The 19,127-nt window shown below is 67.4% G+C and overlaps 1 protein-coding gene across 1 annotated transcript; it reads left to right on the top strand.

Annotated features, from left to right (window-relative positions):
* Window positions 1-6,381: 6,381 nt before the first annotated feature.
* On the top strand, window positions 6,382-18,265 carry NOS3 (nitric oxide synthase 3). Its single transcript, XM_074852589.1, has 26 exons — window positions 6,382-6,567; window positions 7,559-7,661; window positions 8,254-8,402; window positions 9,066-9,228; window positions 9,317-9,408; window positions 9,523-9,664; window positions 9,743-9,882; window positions 10,064-10,238; window positions 10,328-10,429; window positions 10,532-10,726; window positions 10,809-10,882; window positions 10,982-11,126; window positions 11,222-11,326; window positions 11,802-11,869; window positions 11,959-12,075; window positions 12,630-12,804; window positions 12,882-13,011; window positions 13,347-13,425; window positions 14,083-14,275; window positions 14,539-14,712; window positions 15,018-15,228; window positions 16,179-16,266; window positions 16,461-16,582; window positions 17,289-17,437; window positions 17,787-17,981; window positions 18,054-18,265. The coding sequence occupies exons 1-26, from the start codon at window positions 6,455-6,457 to the stop codon at window positions 18,174-18,176; spliced, it is 3,522 nt and encodes a 1,173-aa protein (XP_074708690.1). The 5' UTR covers window positions 6,382-6,454; the 3' UTR covers window positions 18,177-18,265.
* Window positions 18,266-19,127: the final 862 nt, after the last annotated feature.

The following is a 19,127-nucleotide window of genomic DNA, read 5'->3' as shown; positions in this document are numbered from 1 at the left end:
AGCCGCGGGGGCCCGTGGGGTGCAGGTTACCCCATGCTGGCAGCTCCCCGCTAGCGACCCCCCAGACACACCGCGGCCCCCCCCCCCCGGCAGCGCCATCGCCCCCCAGCACCCCATCCGGCTCCAGTGGTCCCCCAGGTCCCACTATGGCCCAGTGCTGGGCCCAATCCCAGTCCTGGTTCCAGTCCCAGTGCTGGGTCCCAGTTCCAGTTCCAGTCCCAGTCCGGGCACTGGGTCCCAGTTCCAGTCCCAGTCTGGTGCTGTCCTGGTCCCAGTTCCAGTCCCAGTCCGGGCACTGGGTCCCAGTTCCAGTCCCAGACTGGTGCTGTCCTGGTCCCAGTTCCAGTCCCAGTCCGGGCACTGGGTCCCAGTTCCAGTCCCAGTCTGGTGCTGCCCTGGTCCCAGTTCCAGTCCCAGTCTGGGTGCTGGGTCCCAGTTCCAGTCCCAGTCCGGGCACTGGGTCCCAGTTCCAGTCCCAGACTGGTGCTGTCCTGGTCCCAGTTCCAGTCCCAGTCCGGGCACTGGGTCCCAGTTCCAGTCCCAGTCTGGTGCTGCCCTGGTCCCAGTTCCAGTCCCAGTCTGGGTGCTGGGTCCCAGTTCCAGTCCCAGTCCGGGCACTGGGTCCCCGTTCCAGTCCCAGTCTGGTGCTGCCCTGGTCCCAGTTCCAGTCCCAGTCTGGGTGCTGGGTCCCAGTTCCAGTCCCAGTCTGGTGCTGCCCTGATCCCAGTTCCAGTCCCAGTCTGGTGCTGGGTCCCAGTTCCAGTCCCAGTCCTAGAGCAGTGTTTGATCCCAGTGCTGCCTTGGTCCTGGTGCTGGTCCCAGTCCCAGTCCAGGATTGGATCCCAGTCCTGGCCTACTGCTGGTCATGGCCACAGTGCTGGTCCCCAGTCCTGGTACTGGGTTCAGATGCTGGTCCCAGTTCTGGTCCTAATACTCATGCTGGGTCCCAGTCCCAATCCCAGTTCAGTTCCAATTCCAGTCCACTTCTAATCCCAGTTCCAATCCCAGTCCTATTGCTGTGTCTCAGTTTGGGTGCTGGTCCCAGTCCAGTCCCAATCCCAGACCTGTCTGCAGTCTCAGTCCCAGTCTCAGTCCCAGTCCTGGTCCTGATCCCGGTGCTAGGTCCCAGTCCAAGTTCTGGTTGCAGTCCAGTCCCAGTTCTGGTTCCAGTTCCAGTCCCAGTTCTGGTCCCAGTTCCAGTCCCAGTTCCAGTCCCAGTCCCTGTCTTAGTTCCCGTCCAGTCCCAGACCCAGTGCTGGTCCCAGTCCCAGTCTCAGTTAAATCCTGGACCCAATCATGATGCTGGTCCCGGTGCTGATACCAGTTCCAGTCCCAGTCCTGTCCAAATCCCAGTCCAATCCCAGTCTACTCCCAATCCCAATGCCAGACCAGTCCCAGTTGCAGTCCCAGTTCCCGTCCAAGTCCCCATACTGATCCCAATCACTGTGCTGGTCCTGATGCTGGTCCCAGTCCCATTTGTAGTCCAATCCTGGTCCCAGTCATGATGCCGGTACTGGTGCTGGTCTCAGTGCCTGATCCAGTCCAGTCTCAGTCTCAACTCCAGTCCTAGTCCCAATCACAGTACTTGGTCCTGCTGCTGATCCCAGTCCCAGTTTGGTTCCAGTGCCTGTTTTTGTTGCAGTTCAGTTCCAGTCCCAGTCCCAATCCAGTCCTAGTTCCAGTCTAGACTCTATCCTAGTCCCATTTCAGACTCAGTCCATCCAGTTCCAGTCCCTGTCCTTGTCCCAGGCCAGTCCCAGTGCCAGTGCCAGTCCAGTCCCAGGTCCAGTTCCTGCCCAGTCCCAGTCCAGGTCCTAGTCCCAGCCCCAGTTCCAGTCCCAGTCTCATTTCCAGTCCCAGTTGCAGTCCCAGTTCAGTTCCAGTTCCAGTTCCAGTTCCAGTCCCATGTCTAGTCCATTCATCCCATTTCAGATTCAGTACATCCAGTCCCAGTCCCTGTCTTTGTCCCAGGCCAGTCCCAGTGCCAGTGCCAGTGTCAGTCCAGTCCCAGTCTAGTGCCAGTCCCAGTCCGAGTTGTAGTCCCAGTTCCTGTTCATTTCCCGTCCCAGTGTAGTCCCTGTCCAGTGCAGTCCCAGTCCCAGTTCATTTCCAGTCCCAACGCTGGTTCAGTCTGGTCCTGCCCAGTCCCAGTGCCAGTCCCAATCCCAGTCCCAGTCCCTGTTCCGGTTCCAGTGTCAGTCCCAGACTCAGTGCTGGTCCCAGTCCCAGTCTCAGTCCAATTCCTGTCCCAGTCATGATGCTGGTCCTGGTGCTAGTCCCAGTCTCAGTTCCAGTTCCAGTTCCAGTGTCAGTCCAGTCCAGTCCCAGTCCCACTCCCACTCCCAGTCCTTGTCCTAATCCCTGTCCCATTCCCAGTCTAGTCCAGTCCAAGTCCCAGTCTGGGTCCCAGTCCCAATATCAGTCCAATCCCAGCCCCAGTCATGATGCTGGTCCTGGTGCTGATGCTGGTCCCAGTCTCAGTTCCAGTCCCAGTGTCAGTCCCTGTCCTAGGTCCGGTCCCAGTACCAGTGCTGGACCCAGTCTCAGTCCAATCCCTGTTCCAGTCATGATGCTGGTCCTGGTGTTGGTCCCAGTCCCAGTCCCAGTTCCAGTCGCAGTCCAGTCTAGGTCCCAGTCTGGGTCCAGTCCCAGTCTCAGTGCAATCCCAGTCCCAGTCATGACACTGGTGCTGGTCCCAGTCCCAGTTGCACTCTAGTCCAAGTCTCAGTCCTGGTCCCAGTCCCAGTCCTAGTCCCAGTCTAATCCTGGTCCAATTCATGATACTGGTCCCGGTGCTGGTCCCAGTCCCAGTTTTAGCCCCAGACCCTGTCTCAGTCCCTATCCTAGTCCTAGTCCCAGTCCCAATCCAGTCCAGTCCAGTTCAGTGCAGTCCAGGTCACAGTCCAGTCCAGGTCACAGTCTCAGTCCCATCCCTGTCCCAGTCATGATGCTGGTCCTGGTGCTGGTCCCTGTCCCAGTCCCAGTCACAGTCCAATCCTGATCCCAGTCATGATGCTGGTCCCAGTCCCAGTTCCAGTCCTAGTCCCAGTTCCATCCCAGTCCCAGTCCCAGATCCAGCCTCCACCCCAGTCCCAGTTCAGTCCTAAGCCCAGTCCCAGCCCAGTCCAGTCCCAGTCCTAGTCCAATCCTGATCTAATTAATGAGGCTGGTCCTGCTGTTGGTCTCAGCCGAAGTCCCAGTCCCAGTCCCAGTCCCTGTGACTTTCCAATCCTGGTCCCAATTGTGGTGCTGTTTCTGGGGCTTTTTCCAGACCCAGACCCTGTCCAGTCTGCTCTAGTCCCAGTACAGTCCCAGTCCCAGTCCCGGTCCTGGTCCTGGTCCCAATGCCAGTCCATTCCTAGTTCCAGTCTCAGTCTAATCCTGGTCCTAGTCATAATATTGGTCCCAGTCCTGGTCCTAGTCTGGTCTCACTTCTTGTCCCTTTCCAGCCCCAGTCCCAGTTAAGTGCCAGTCCAAATTCCAGTTCCAGTCCCAGTCTAGTTCTAGTTCCTGTCTTAGTCCCAGTTCCAGACCCAGTTTCATCCCAGTCCCAGTCTCCATCCCAATCTCAGTTCTGTCTCAGTCTCAATCCAATCCCAGTCCCAGTCATGAAGCTGGTGCTGGTCCCAGTTGCAGTTGCAGTTCCAGTCCAGTCCAAGGCCAAGTTTCAGTTCCATTCCCTGTCCTTGTCTCAATCCCAGTTCCAGCTCCTGTTTCAGTCCCTGCCCAGTCCCAGGCCCTAGTCCAAGTTTCAGTTCCCAGTCCCAGTCCAAGTTCCACTCCCAGTTCTTCCAGCCCAGGCCAGTCTAGGTCCCAGTGCCGGTCCCAGTCCCAATCTCAGTCCAATCACGTTCTCTATCATGATGTTGGTCCTGGTGCTGGTCCCACTCCTAGTCCCACTTCCAACTCAGTCCCAGTCCCAGTCCAAGCCAGTCCAGTTTAGTCCAGTCCCTGTCCCAGCCCAGTCTCATTCCCAGCCCAGTCAGAGTCCAGTCCGGGTTCCAGTCCCAGTCCCAGTTTAGTCCCAGTCCGACAGCCCCGCGGGCTCTGTCCGAGGTGCTGAAATCGGCGCCGGACCCGGCCCGGACCCGCTGACGGGGCTGCGACGGCCGGGACCCGACCAGTGCAGCCCAGTCTGGCCCAGTGCAGCCCAGTCCGGCCCAGCACAGCCCAGCATAGCCCAGTTAGGCCCAGCGCAGCCCAGTCCGGCACAGCACAGCACATCACAGCCCAGTCCGGCCCAGTACAGCCCGGCCCAGCCCAGCCCGGCCCAGCCCAGCGGAGCTCAGCGCAGCCCGACACGGCCGGGCCCAGCCTCGCTCAGTCCAGTCCAGCCCAGCCCAGCTCAGCTCAGCTCAGCTCAGCCCGGTCCAGCCCAGCCCAGCCCAGCCCAGCCGAGCCATGCCAAGTCCACGGAGGACGTGCCCCACAGGGCCACGGGTGGGGAGGAGCAGGGCTGTGGGGAGGCTGTGGGGCAGGGGGGCTGCAGGCTAGGGGCAGGGGCCGAGCCGTGGGGCAGGACGAGCTCTGAGCCCCGCCAGGGCCGAGTCCCCGCCCCCCCGGGGAAGGGCAGCCAATCGGATGGGCGCTCCGCACTGACGGACAGGCTTGCCCCGCCCCCGCCCAACATGGGGGGGAGCTGGAGGGGGGAGCACGGAGCCGCCTATAGGGGGCGGGGAAAACTCCGGGGGAGCGGGGGCAACCTGGGACCCCCACCCCAGGCAGGGGGTGACCGGGACCCCCCCACCCCCCCTGGACCGGGGTGACCTGGGACCCCCCACCCCGTTACAGGACCCTCTCACCCAGCCCGTCCCCCGCTTGGTGCGCCCCCCGGGGGTCCTTGGGGTGCCCCCCCCGCTGCTCTGCCCTCCCCCCCCCCGCGGTGCCTGTCACCCCCCGCCCCCGTCCCGCCCCCCCCCCGGCCCCGCTTCCCCCCGGTGCAGGAAGGAACCGCCGGCAGCCGGTGCCGGGCGCGGTTTCCCGTCGGCTGCGGGGACCACGGGCCCCCCCCGTCCCCCGCCACGGCGAACCGCAGCCGGACCCCCCAGGCAGGGCCCCGGGGGACCCCGCACCCACCCCCGGGACAGGACACGGCGCCCCCAGACAAGCCCCGCTTCCCCCCCGCACCCCCAGAGCATTCCACACCTCCCGCCCCGGGATCCCTGTCACATCCTGCACCCCCCCCCCCCGGCACCGGGGGTCCCCGTCCCCACCTCCCCCGGGAACCCCCATCCCACTCGGGGTTACCGTGGGATCCCCCCAGGCCCGCCGATAGCTCGGGTGACCCCCCCTTCGTCCTGCCCCGTCTCCCCAGGGTGCCCCCCCGTCCCGTGCCTCCCCCCCCCAAACCCGCGAGGCTCCCAGGGGAGCAGCCCCCCCCTCGGGGTGCCCGGCTGGGGGTCCCTGGGGAGCGGCCTGGCACATCAATGGCAGGAACTGGGTGGGGAGCTGCAGCCCCACGTGGGGGGCCCCCGGGGAAACCGGGGGCTCGCTCCGGACGTCCGCCCCACAGCCCGTGGGCGGGGGGCCGGGGGGGGCTCTGGGTTCCCCGCGGGGCACCCAACCTCCTGGCACAAACGTGGCACCCCTGAAGGCCCCCCCAGGGGACCCGCACCCAGAAGGAGGGGTGGCGGAGGTAGGGGGGAGCTGGCCCCAGCGGGGCGGGAAGACCCCAACCCACAGCCCCTCGCTTCCCCCTCCCATCCTCTGGTGTGCTGTGGGGCTGGGGGAGCGGACCCCTCCGTGGGGCAGCGGCTGGGCAGGGTCCCATGGCTGTGCTGGGGGTCCTGTGGCCTTTCTGGGGTCTCATGGCTGTGCTGGGGGTCCTGTGGCTGTTTTGGGGTCCTGTGGCCATGCTGGGGGGTCTCGTGGCCATGCTGGGGGTCCCATGGCCATGTCGGGGGTTCTGTGGCTGTGCTGGGGGGTCTCATGGTTGTGCTGGGGGTCCTGTGGCTGTTTTGGGGTCCTGTGGCCATGCTGGGGTCCCGTGGCTGTCCTGGGGGTCCCATGTCCATGTCAGGTGTTCTGTGGCTGTGTTGGGGGTCTCATGGCCAAGCTGGGAGTCCCATGACAGTGCTCGGGGTCTGGTGGCCATGCTGGGGGTCCCGTGGACATGCTGGGAGTCCCACTGCCGTGCCGGGGTCCCATGGCTGTGCCAGGGCCCTGTGGCTGTGCTGAGGGTCCCGTGCATGCCACCCCCCTGGCACTGCCATCGCCCCGTCCCCCCCGGCCACATGCTGGGGCACAGGGAGGGCAGAGCGGGTCCGAAGCCCCTCTCATTAGCCCCACGGCAGGGTCCCCAGTGGGGCCCAGGGCCGTGTCCCGGCGGGCGGCGTCACGGTGGTGGGGCGCCCATTGTGCACGGGGCGGAGGCGTGTGTGGCCGAGGTCACCACTTCCCCACCGCGGCCGGAGGAAGCGGCCGCTCCCGGCGCTGGCAGCTCAGTGGCGGCACGATGGGCAACCTGCCGGCCGTGCTGCCCAGCGCTGCCCGCTCCTGCGGCCTCGGCCTCTGCTCCCGCCAGCTCAGCGCAGCACCCGAGGAGACCACCGGCACCGAGCGGGGCAGGTGGGTGCGCGGGATGGACGGGACAGACGGGGTGGGATGGACGGACGCGGCGGACGGGGCAGCGGCACCCACCGTGCTGCCGGCCGCCGTGCCTCGACAGGGACCCCACTCTTGGTCCCCTCCTGCCTGGCCCCACCATGGCTCACGGGGACATCCCCGCATGGCCTGAGCCCACTGGAGACATGTCCCTGCTGGTGACATGTCCCCACCGGAGACGTGTCCCAGCCGGGGCGGCACGTATGGCTCGCCGGGGCAGCAGAGCCCTGTGCCCGCCTGCCTGCCCGTGGTGCCCCATGGCATCATGCCGGCATCCCCTGCCCCATGGCATGTCCCCGGCAGCCCCACTGCAGTGCCCCCAGCCCCCCAACAGCCCGTGGGACATATCAGGGCATACTGGGGCGGGTGGGACGCGTGGGGTCGAGTGCGGGTGGGCAGTAAGTCGTGCCAGGATGCGTGGGGACACCCCAGCCCAGAGGGGACGGGGACGGGAGGTTGGTTCACCCCCTCGGTGGCCGGGAGCCCGCTCTGACTCATGGCCATTGTTCACACTCACGCACGCACACGAGGCCCAGGAACGCCCCACGCCCCCCCCATCCTCCTGACCCTCCCCTGGCTCAGCCCCTTCCCAGCTCAGCCCCATGAAGCTGAGTCGGGACCACCACAGCAGCACCAGGAGCTGGGGGGCAGCAGAGGTCCCTGGTCACCCCCATGTCTGTAGCACCCCCCCACAACCCACAGATCTCATCACCCCAGTGCCCCCCACTTGCCCCTGCTGGCTCCCCCTTCCCACCCCACGGGGGTCGCGGTCCCTATCGGCTGGTCCCAGCACCCCAGGGTGCCGGAGGCTGTGAGGGTCCTGGTGTCGGAGCCGCTGGAGCAGGTATGGGGCAGTGCCTCCCTCCGGGGTCCCCAGCTGTGCTCTACACGTGGGGGTGCAGGCTGGGGGTCCCCACTGTGCCTGGGCAGGGCTCAGAGCTGTCACCCCCCCCAGCACGACACCCACTCGCCCAGCGGAGCCCCCCCGCTTCGCCCGGCTGAAAAACTGGGAGACAGGGAGCATTGGCTATGACACACTCTGTGCCCAGGCCCTGCAGGTGGGGGGGTGCAGGACTGGGGGGCACGGGGTTCTGGGGGGCATGGCATGCAGGGGGTAGAGCTGCGGGTGCAGAGTTGGGGGTTGCAGGGCTGGGGGGCATGGGACTGGGGGTGCAAGGCTGGGGGATATGGTGTCCTGGGGGTTTGGGGTGCAGGGATTGGGACTGGGGGTGTGGGGCTGGGAGGCAACAGGGCTGGGGGGCATGAGGCTGGGGGGCATGGGGTGTGGGAATGGGGGTGTGCAGGGTTGGGTGTGTGGGGCTGGGGTTTACAGGGTTGAGGGCCATGGGGATGAGGGGGATGCAGGATGGGGGGTGCAGGGCTGGAGGTACAGAGCTTGGGGGGCGCAGGATGGGGGTGCAGGGCTGCAGGTGAAGAGATGGGGGTGCAGGATCGAGGGGTGCAGGATGGAGGGGTGCAGGATGGAGGTGCAAGGCTGGGAGGGCAGAGATGGGGGGGCAGGATGGGTGGGGTGCAGGGCTGAGGGGCCAGGGCTGGCAGGCCTGGATGGGGGATGTGTAGATGGGGATGAGGGGGATCTGGGAGTGGGGGTGCGGGGCAGGGCCCCCTGGGTGACCCCTCCTGCCCCAGGAGCTGCCCTGCTCAGGGCAGCGCTGCCTGGGCTCGCTGGTGCTGCCGCGGCCGCTGCCGGCCCCGGTCCCCGAGGGTGCCCGTCCCCCCGAGGAGCTGCTGGGCCTGGCCCGGGACTTCATCACCCAGTACTACCTGTCCCTGCGGCGGTGAGTGGGGGCCACGGCGGGGGCCTCCCCTGCCCCGGGGGTGCCCCAAAGCCCCATCCGTACCCCAGAGCACCCCACAGCCTCATCTCTGTCCTGGGGTACTGCACAGCCCCATCCGTACCCCAGAGCACCTCACAGCCCAGCCCCATCCCTGCCCCGGGGCACCCCACAGCCCCATCTCTGCCCTGGGGCACCCCTCACCCCCATTCGTACCCCAGAGCACCCCACAGTCCCATCGCTGCCCAAGATACCCCAGCCCTGTCCCACCTCACAGCCCAGCCCCATCCCTGCCCCGGGGCACCCCACAGCCCCATCTCTGCCCTGGGGCACCCCTCACCCCCATTCGTACCCCAGAGCACCCCCCATCCCCATCTCTGCCCCAAAGTACCCCAAAATCCCAGCTGTGCCCTGAGCACCCCACAACCCCAGCCCTGCACAGGACAAGTACCCCAACGCCCCAGCCTTGCCCCAAAGCACAGCTCACCCCCATCCCTGCCTGGGGACACTCCACATCCCCATCGCTGCCCCAAAGTAACCCCATAGCCCCAGCTGTGTCCCAGGGCACCCCCCAGCCCCAGCCCTGCCTGGGAGCACCCTGCACCCCGCAGCAGTGCAGGGGGTCTTGGGGAGGGGGGGCTGAGGCGCAGGGTTGTCCATCCGCAGGGAGAACTCCCTGGCGCACGCCCAGCGGCTGCGGGAGGTGGAAGCCGCCATCGCGGCCACCGGCACCTACCAGCTTCTGGAGCCCGAGCTCGTTTTCGGGGCCAAGCAGGCCTGGCGCAACGCCGCGCGCTGCGTGGGGCGCATCCAGTGGAACAAGCTGCAGGTGAGGGCAGTAGGGGCACCCCATGGCACCGGCGGGGACCCCCACCTCACGCCTGCCACACAGCTGGGGGTCACCCCGTGTTCTGCAGGTGTTTGACGCCCGGGACTGCGCCAACGTGGGGGAGATGTTCAGCTTCCTCTGCACCCACATCCAATATGCCACCAACCGCGGCAACATTCGGTGAGAGCCCTGCCTGGCCACCGTGCTCACCGCTGGCAGGAGCCCCCCTCTGGCACCCACGGGCAGTGGGGGTGTCGCTGACATCCCACCCTGGCCCCCCCCCTCCCCATCCAGGTCGGCCATCACCATCTTCCCCCAGCGGACGCCGGGCCGGGGCGATTTCCGCATCTGGAACACGCAGCTGATCCGCTACGCCGGCTACCGGCAGCCCGACGGCTCCGTGCGGGGGGACCCAGCCAATGTCGACATCACCGAGGTGGGGAGACACTCCCCCCCCTGCACCCCCAGACCCCCACGGTGCTGCCTCCACCCTGACGCTGCCACCCCCCCACAGCTTTGCATCCACCATGGCTGGACCCCCGGCGACGGCCGCTTCGACGTGCTGCCACTGCTGCTGCAGGGCCCGGAGGAGCCCCCCGAGCTCTTCCCCCTCCCGCCAGAGCTGGTCCTCGAGGTGCCCCTCCAGCACCCCACGTGAGTGGGGCTGTGCCACCCCCCCCCCCGGGTCCTGCCTGCCCCCTACGGCCCCAAGCGACCTGGGGAGGGGATGGGAGCGGGGCTGGGATGGAGGTTGGGGACCCACGCGGGTGTTGCTGTGGGGCTGGTGGGGGGTCCCCAGGCAGAGCTCGCCCCCACGCCCCCCCTCCCCTAGCAGGCTGGAGTGGTTCGGGGAGCTGGGGCTGCGGTGGTACGCGCTGCCGGCCGTCTCCAACATGCTGCTGGAGATTGGGGGGCTGGAGTTCCCCGCAGCCCCCTTCAACGGCTGGTACATGAGCAGCGAGATCGGCACCAGGAACCTCTGTGACAGCCAGCGCTACAACCTGCTGCCAGTGAGCCCCGCACCCCCAGGAGAACCCCCGCGCCCCCCCGGGGAGGCAGTCGGGCTGAGCCCCTCCTTTTCTCCCCATGCCGCTGGCAGGAGGTGGCCCTGCGCATGGGTCTGGACACACGGACGACCTCGTCCCTCTGGAAGGACAAGGCGGCGGTGGAGGTGAACGTCGCCGTGCTGCACAGCTACCAGGTGGGATGCGCGGCCGGAGGGGGGACCCCGACACCACTGGGGCGAGCGCTGGCTGCTCCCAGCCTCCCCCCCTGCCACCCTCCAAGCCCACCATCCCTGCAGGTGGCCAAGGTGACAATTGTGGACCACCACGCGGCCACCGAGTCTTTCGTGAAGCACATGGAGAACGAGCTGCGGACACGGGGGGGTTGCCCGGCCGACTGGGTCTGGATCGTGCCCCCCATCTCGGGCAGCCTCACCCCCGTTTTCCATCAGGAAATGGTCAACTACCAGCTCTGCCCCACCTTTCGCTACCAGGTGGGCCTGGCCTCACACTCCCCCCTCCTCCCCAGCCCCTTGGCCCCCCAGCCCCCCAGCTGACCCCCTGCCCGCCCCCCAGCCCGACGCCTGGAAGGTCTACGTCTCCAAAGGCACTACCGTCACCAGGAGAAAGACCTTCAAGGAGGTGGCCAAGTAGGTGCCCACCCTTGGTGGGGGGGGGTCTGGGGGGGGTGGGGATCCTGCCCACAGGTGCCAGGGCTGGATGCTGAGCGGGTGATCCCACCTCTGCAGCGCGGTGAAGATCTCGGCCAAGCTGATGGGACACATGATGGCGCGGCGGGTGAAGGCCACCATCCTCTACGCCACTGAGACCGGCAAATCCCGGACCTACGCCTGGAACCTCTGCCAGCTCTTCCGACGCGCCTTCGACCCCAAGGTGGGCAGGGGAAGATGGAGGGGGTGGGATGTCTCCCCCCACCCAAAACACACCCCCCCATGGGGCCAAAGCCCTGTGGCCCAACCCCCCGCCAGGTGCTGTGCATGGACGAGTATGACGTGGTGTCCCTGGAGCACGAGACCCTGGTGCTGGTGGTGACCAGCACGTTCGGCAACGGGGACCCCCCAGAGTGTGCGGAGGTGAGGGGCGGTGGGGAGAGGGGGTGGGATGGGAGTGGGGAGAGGATGGATTAGGGTGGGATGGGACTGGATGGGGATGGAATGGGGGTGGGATGAGATAGGATGGGGGTGAGATGGGATGGGATTGGGACACGGATGGGGATGAGGATGGGGATGAGGATGGGGATGAGGATGAGCATGAGCATGAGCATGAGCATGAGGATAGGATCGGGGTGGAATTGGGACAGGGATAGGATGGGATGGGATGGGATGGGATGGATGGGATGGGATGGGATGGGATGGGATAGGGGTGGGACAGGGATGGGGATGGGACAGGATGAGGATGAGGATGAGGATAGGATGGGGATTGCTTTAGGATGGGATGGGATGTGATGGGATGGGATGGGGATGGAGATGGAGATGGGATGGGATGGGATGGGATGCAGAGGGATGGGATGGGAATGGGGATGGGGTGGTGACATGCTGTCCCCAACAGAGCTTCTCCAAGGCGCTGATGGAGATGACTTCACCCTACACCCATACCTCACAGGCTGAGCCACCCAAGTGAGCACCCCGGGGGTGCCCGGCTGGGGGTGGGGAAGGGCCCACCCTGCCCTCGCCCTGCCCTCACCCTGCCCTCACATCCCGCACAGGAGCTACAAGCTGCGGTTCAACAGCGTCTCGCAGTCAGACCAGCTCGTCGCCTCTTGGAAGAAGAAGCGGCGGCAACTGAGCAACACCGACAGCGCCGGCACGCTGGGCGCCCTGCGGTACCGTTGGCATGGCCATGGCCATGGCCACGGGCACAGGGATGGGGATGGGGTCCTCTGCCTGATCACAGTGTCCTGCTCGGGGTGCCCCGTCCAGGGGTCCACATGGTGCCGGGCAGGTCTGTGGCCCAGGGAGGGGGCAGAGCCTGTGGTGGGCACTGGCCCTGGCACCGGCAGCTCCAGCCCCATCCATCCCGTGGCTGTGGGAGGGGGCAGGAGCTGCCCCTGGGCATCCCCAACCCTGAACCCCACTTGTAATGGCCCTGACCACCCCCTGCTCACACAGCCCCCACCCTGACCCACGGCCCTGGGTGCCCCCCACCAACAGCCCTGAGCATCCCCCACCCAGATCCCTGGGCATCTCCCCCCGCCCACTCCTGGGTGCCCCCACTCACAGCCCAAACCACCCCCTGCTCACACAGCCCCCGACCCACAGCCCCCACAGATCCCTGGGTGCCCCCCTCTCCCCTCCCCGGGTGCCCTCATCAGAGGGTCCAGGTCTGGGGTCACCGCACTCAGCCCCCCCTCTCCCCCCCCCCTCCCCATGGCGGCAGGTTCTCAGTGTTCGGGCTGGGCTCGCGGGCGTACCCCCACTTCTGCGCCTTCGCCCGGGCAGTGGACACGCGGCTGGAGGAGCTGGGGGGGGAGCGGGTCCTGCCCATGGGTGAAGGCGACGAGCTCTGCGCCCAGGAGGAATCCTTCCGCACGTGGGCCCGCCTCGTCTTCCAGGTCAGTTTGGGGGGTACCGAGGGGAAGGGGGGGGTGACTCCCCCCGGCACCCACCGGCTCCCTCCCTGTGTCCCCAGGCTGCCTGTGAGACCTTCTGCGTGGGAGACGGGGCAGGGGGGGCCGAGGAGCTCTTTGCCCCCCCCCAGGGCTGGAAGCGCCAGAGGCACCGGCTGGTCGGGCAGCCCCAGGCCACGGAGACCCTGGCCGGTACCGACACCCCCCCCGCGCCCCCCCCCCAGCACCCCCGGCCCCTCCTGCGGGAGCCTCCTGCCCCTCTGCATCGCCCTCCACCCACAACTGGCATGTGCCCCACGGCCCCCCCCGGGACACTGCCCCCCTGCACCCCACAGCTCTGGGGACAACACCCCGCCCCTGGGACACCCCCTCACAACCAGCGCAAAGGTGGGGTCCCCACAGCACCCTGCCAAGAGTCTCCTCGAGACCCTCCCAGCCCCGCCCATGCCCTCCCCAGGACCCGCTGTCACCCCCCTCCTCCCGTCCCAGCCCCCCGTGACCCCTGCCCCCCCCCCCGTGCCCCCCAGGACTGTCCCAGCTGCACAAGCGCCGGGTGTTCCCCTGCACGGTGCTTTCGGTGGAGAACCTGCAGAGCGAGGAGTCCAGGTGAGCCCCCCCCCCCCCCGCCCCGGGACCCCCCCCACATCATGGGATGCCCCCTCACCCCTGGAACCCCCACACACATACCCCCGGGAACCCCCACCCCTGGAGCCCCCCAGACGCCTGGGACTCCTCCGCACCCTCGGGACCCCCCACCCCCGGGACCCCCAGCACCCCCACACCACCCTACCCCTGGGCGCCCCTGTCCCCAAGACCCCCCCACCCCTGGAACCTCCCTGCTCACCCGCGTGGCCCCCACTCCACCCCCCAATCCCTGGGACCCCTTCACACTCCCGGCACCCCCCCTCACCCCCCACATACCCCCTGGACCCCTTCGCATCCCTGGGGACCCCCAAACTCCTGAGACCCCTCCGCACCCTCGGGACCCCCCCACCTGCGGGACTCCATGTCGGCCAGGACCCCTCATCGCCGGGACCCCCCCACTCCTGGGACCGCTCCGCAAGCCCGGGACCCCCCAAACCCACGGGACACCCCCCCCCGGGACACTCCGCCTCCCCCCCCCGCCCCCAACACCGGGACCTCCCCACCCCCGGGACCCTCCCACATCCTGGGCACCCCCCACCCCCCCAGGCCCCCCTCCGTACCCTCGCCCCCCCCCCCACCGCCGGGCTCCCCCCCTCCCTGCTGACCCCCCCCCCGCAGCCGGGCCACCCTGCTGGTGCGGCTGGACTCGGGGGGGCAGGCGGAGCTGCGGTACCAGCCCGGGGACCACCTCGGCGTGTTCCCCGCAAACCGGGCCGAGCTGGTCCGGGGGCTACTGGGGCGCGTGGAGGATCCCCCACCCCCCGAACAGCCCGTCCTGGTGGAGAGCCTGGAGGGGGACCCCGGCGGTAGGGAGGGGTCGGGAAAGGGGCGGGGGGGGGACGGAAGGGAAGGGAAGGGAAGGGAAGGGAAGGGAAGGGAAGGGAAGGGAAGGGAAGGGAAGGGAAGGGAAGGGAAGGGAAGGGAAGGGAAGGGAAGGGGGGGAAGGGGAGGGAAGGGGGGGGAAGGGAAGGGGGGGAAGGGGAGGGGAGGGGAGGGGAGGGGAAGGGAGGGGAAGGGGAGGGGGAGGGGGAGGGTGCCCCCATCCCATCCCGTCCCTCTCCCCCACAGGCGGGTGTCCCCCCTCCCCGCTCCTGGGTGCCACAGAGCCGCCTGCCCCCCTGCACCCTGGCCCAGGCGCTCACTTTCTTCTTGGATGTGGCGGCCCCACCGAGCCCCCAGTTCCTGCAGCTCCTGGCCACGCTGGCCCGGGAGCCGGCCCACCGCCAGCGCCTGCAGGAGCTCAGCCAGGTGGGGCCAGGGGGGCATAAGGGGACTTCCACCCCGGGGAGAGCAGTTGGGGAGGGGTGCTGGGGAGCTGGGATGCTGGGATACTGGGCCCCTCCCTGGATGAGATGCTGGGATACTGGGCCCAACCCTGGCTGGGATACTGGGATACTGGGCCCCTCCCTGGCTGGGATGCTGGAATGCTGGGATACTGGGATTATTCCTGTCCAGGGTACTGGGATGCTGGCCCCCTCCATGGTGGGGATGCCGGGTTCCTGCCGGGCCGAGGGCCGGGCATGGTGGCCGTGGCCCAGCTGGGTGCCTTGCAGGACGCCCGTCTGTACGAGGAGTGGAAGTGGTTCCGGTGCCCCACGCTACTGGAGGTGCTGGAGGAGTTCCCCTCGGTGGGGGTCCCTGCCGCCCTGCTGCTCACCCAGCTGCCGCTGCTCCAGCCGCGCTACTACTCCATCAGCTCAGCGCCCGGCCCCAGCCCTGGGGAGATCCACCTCACCGTGGCCGTCGTCACCTACCACAGCGAGGGTGAGTGGGGACAGGGACGGGGGCCCCAGGCAGGGGGCTGCTGCCTTCTGTTCTGCCAACCACATGGCAACACCTGCTCCGAGCACCACTGTGTTGCACTGCCCTGGGGCATCCCCCTGGTCCCCAAGGGCACCTCCAGGGTCTTCAGGGCATCTCCAGGTCCCACAGGGTATCTCCATGTCCCCAGGGCACCTCGAAGGTCCCTAGCGTATCTTGAGGTGCCCCAGCACATCTCCAGGTCCCAGGGCATGCCCCTGGTCCCCTGGGCACCTCCAGGGTACCCAGGGCATCTCCAGGTCCCAGGGTATCTCCAAGTCCCCCAGCACATCTCCAGGTCCTCAGGGCACCTCCAGGGTCCCCAGGTCACCTCCAGGTCCCCCAGCACATCTTCAGGTTCCCAGGACATCCCCCTGGTCCCCAGGGCATCTTGAAGTCCCCCAGCACATCTCCAGGCTCCCCAGGGTACCCTGAGGTGCGCCAGCACATCTCCAGCCCCCCAGGGCATCCCCCTGGTCCCCAGGGCATCTCCAGGGTCCCCAGGACTTCCCTGTCATCTCCAGGGCATCTTGAGGGCCCCCAGCACATCTCCTGGTCCCTCAGGATATCTCCAGGTCCCCAGCACCTCTCCAGGTCCCCAGGGCACCACCAGGCTTCCCAGGGCATCTTGAGCCCCACCCCAGCACATCTCTAGGGTCCCCAGGGTATCTCCGGGTCCCCAGAGCATCCCCCTGGTCCCCAGGGCCCCTCCAGGGTCCCGCCCAGCCCCATCACACAGTGCCTGGGTGCTGCCGTTGGACATGGAGCCCCCAGGGACATGCCCCCCTACCCTGGCACCAGCCAGGGCCCCTGGTCCCCCAGGGCCCCCATCCCCCCGGGGATAGCGGTGTCCCCAGCCCCTGCTGGTGGGGGGCTGCCTGCCGCAGCCCTTCCAGCGCCTCGGCTCCCCGCAGATGGACAGGGTCCCCTACACTACGGTGTCTGCTCCACCTGGCTGGCGCGGCTGCAGCCCGGGGACACGGTGCCTGCCTTCATCCGGGGGTAAGGGACTGTCCCCCTGCCTGACCCCTGCCTGCACCCCCCGACTGCATCTCCCCGCGTGCCTCAGTGCTCCCCCCAACACCATTTCCCAGCACGCCACCCTCCCTGTATCCAGCACCACATTTCTCAGCATCCTCTCCCCTTCCCGGTCCCTGTCCCGGTGTCCCTGCCACCCGGTGACCCGTTGCCTGCAGGGCCCCCTCATTCCGGCTGCCACCCACCCCCGAGGTCCCCTGCGTCCTGGTAGGACCCGGCACCGGCGTCGCGCCCTTCCGCAGCTTCTGGCAGCACCGGCTGCACCACCTGAGAGCCGGAGGTTGGGGAGAGGGGGACGTGGGGCTGGGGATGGGGGAATGGGGGATGTGGGGCTGGGGACAGGGGTCTGGGGACAGGGGGACGTGGGGATGGGGATAGGGATGGGGACATGGTGACATGGGGCTGGGGACAGGGGGACATGGGGACAGGGGGACACAGGGCTGGGAACAGGGGGGACATGGGGCTGAGGACATGGGGACATGGGGACAGGGGGCTGGGGATGGGAGACACAGGGCTGGGGACATGGGGACATGGGGACAGGGGGACATGGGGATAGGGGGACAGGGGGCTGGGGACATGGAAATACAAGGCTGAGGACAGGGGTGGAGGCTGGGGGCATAAGGACACAAGGACATGGTGGCACCGGGATGCGGGACAAAGGACACAGGGACACACAGGGATGGAGGGGCGTGGCAACCTGGGGACAGAAGGTTGGGGGGAAGGGGCACGGGGACACGGTGACACGGGGGTGCAGGGTGTGGTGATGCGGGGGTGTGGGGCCATGGGGGCATGGGGAGAGGGATGGAGCCTGGGAACATGGGGACACAAGGCTGGGGTGGCATGGGGATGGGGGGACACAGGGATGGTGAACATGGGGACAGAGGGACATGGGGAGGCTGCAGGACACAGGGGAGTGGGGAGGCAGGGGATGGGGACACAGGGACATGGGGCCACAGGTCCAGGTCGTGGGCGGTGCCCCCCCACAGGTGCCCCCCTGGGCAGCATGGTGCTGGTGTTCGGGTGCCGCTCCTCCGCGCTGGACCACATCTACCAGCGGGAGATGCAGGAGGCGCAGGAGCAGGGGGCCCTCAGCCAGGTCCTCACCGCCTTCTCCCGCGAGCCGGGGACCCCCAAGGTGGGACGGGACGGGGGCGGGATGGGGGTGGGAACAAGAATGGAGACAGACTGGGATGGAGCGGAGGACAGGGGCATGATGGAGACAAGGATGGGGGAAGAAATGGAGGGGATGGGGATAGGGACACAAAGACAGGATGGAGGCAAGGGTGGGGACAGGGTCAAGGACAGGGTACGATGAGGCGGGGTGGGGACACGGGGCCACGTGCTGGGTGTCAGCGGCCGCCCTGGTGCTGAGGGATATGGTGGAGTTGGGAATGGTCAGTGTGAGTTAACCTCATGCTGGTTGGACTGGATGATCTTCAAGGTCTTTTCCAACCGAGATGATTCTGTCATTCTGGTGTCCCCAGACCTACGTGCAGGATGTGCTGCGGACGCAGCTGGCGGCGGAGGTGCACCGGGTGCTGTGCCAGAGCGCCGGGCACATGTATGTCTGCGGGGACGTGACGATGGCCACCGAGGTGCTGCAGACAGTGCAGCACATCCTGGTGCAGCAGGCCGGCATGACGCTGGGGCAGGCGGGGGACTTCATCAGCGAGCTGCGGGTAAGGGCCGGGGGAGGCGCGGCACGCCGGCACCGCACCCGCCACGCCGCCCTGACGCCTCACTCCCCCCAGGACAAGAACCGCTACCACGAAGACATCTTCGGCCTCACCTTCCGCACGCAGGAGGTGGCCTTCCGCATCCGCAGCCAGTCCTTCTCCATGCAGGAGCGCCGGCAGCCAGGCCCGGCCCCCTGAGTGCGCTGGGGCAGGAGGGGCCCCCGCGGCTGCACCCCGGCCCCGCTGCAGGCAGCGCCGCCTCCCCAGTAAAGGTTTAGTTTTGATAACCCCGGCCCGGCGCTTCGCCTCCCCTGAGGTGGCACCGCCAGCACCACACACGGAGGGAACGGTGGGGTGGCCACAGGTGGGCTGGGCTCTCCGGCCGTGGAGGGGGCAGACGTGGGGCAGTGGGAAACGGCGGGTGGGTGGGTTGCGGGGGCACACGGCCATGGGCCCCGTGGCTCTGACAGGGAAGTGATCTTACCCCTGTACTCGGCACTGGTGAGGCCGCACCTCGATTACTGTGTTCAGTTTTGGGCCCCTCACTACAAAAAGGACATTGAATGACTCGAGCGTGTCCAGAGAAGGGCAACGAAGCTGGTGCAGGGTCTGGAGCACAGGTCTGATGGGGAGCGGCTGAGGGAACTGGGGGGGTTTAGTCTGGAGAAGAGGAGGCTGAGGGGAGACCTCATCACCCTCTACAGCTACCTGAAAGGAGGGTGCAGAGAGCTGGGGATGAGTCTCTTGAACCAAGTAATAAGCAATAGAACAAGAGGGAATGGCCTCAAGTTGCGCCAGGGCAGGGTTAGACTGGCTATTAGGAAGTATTTCTTTCCAGAAGGGGTTGTTGGGCGTTGGAATGGGCTGCCCAGGGCAGGGGTGGAGTCCCCATCCCTGGAGGGGTTTCAGAGTCGGGTTGACCCAGCGCTGAGGGATCTGGTGGAGTTGAGAACGGTCAGTGTGAGGTTAATGGTTGGACTGGATGATCTTCAAGGTCTTTTCCAACCGAGATCATTCTGGGATTCTGTGTGACCTGCGTGGCTGCAGGCGACCGGCACCGCACCGGCACCACCATCTGCCCACCACACCCCCAAACCACCAAGGCGTTGCACCCCCACGGCATCCCCCTGCACAGCCCCACGCCCCCAT

The sequence above is a fragment of the Strix uralensis genome, chromosome 1, assembly GCF_047716275.1.
Source record: "Strix uralensis isolate ZFMK-TIS-50842 chromosome 1, bStrUra1, whole genome shotgun sequence".
NCBI classification, from domain to species: domain Eukaryota; kingdom Metazoa; phylum Chordata; class Aves; order Strigiformes; family Strigidae; genus Strix; species Strix uralensis.
The sequence above is the reverse complement of the archived record's forward strand: the minus strand, read 5'-3'. Positions and strand labels throughout refer to the sequence as shown.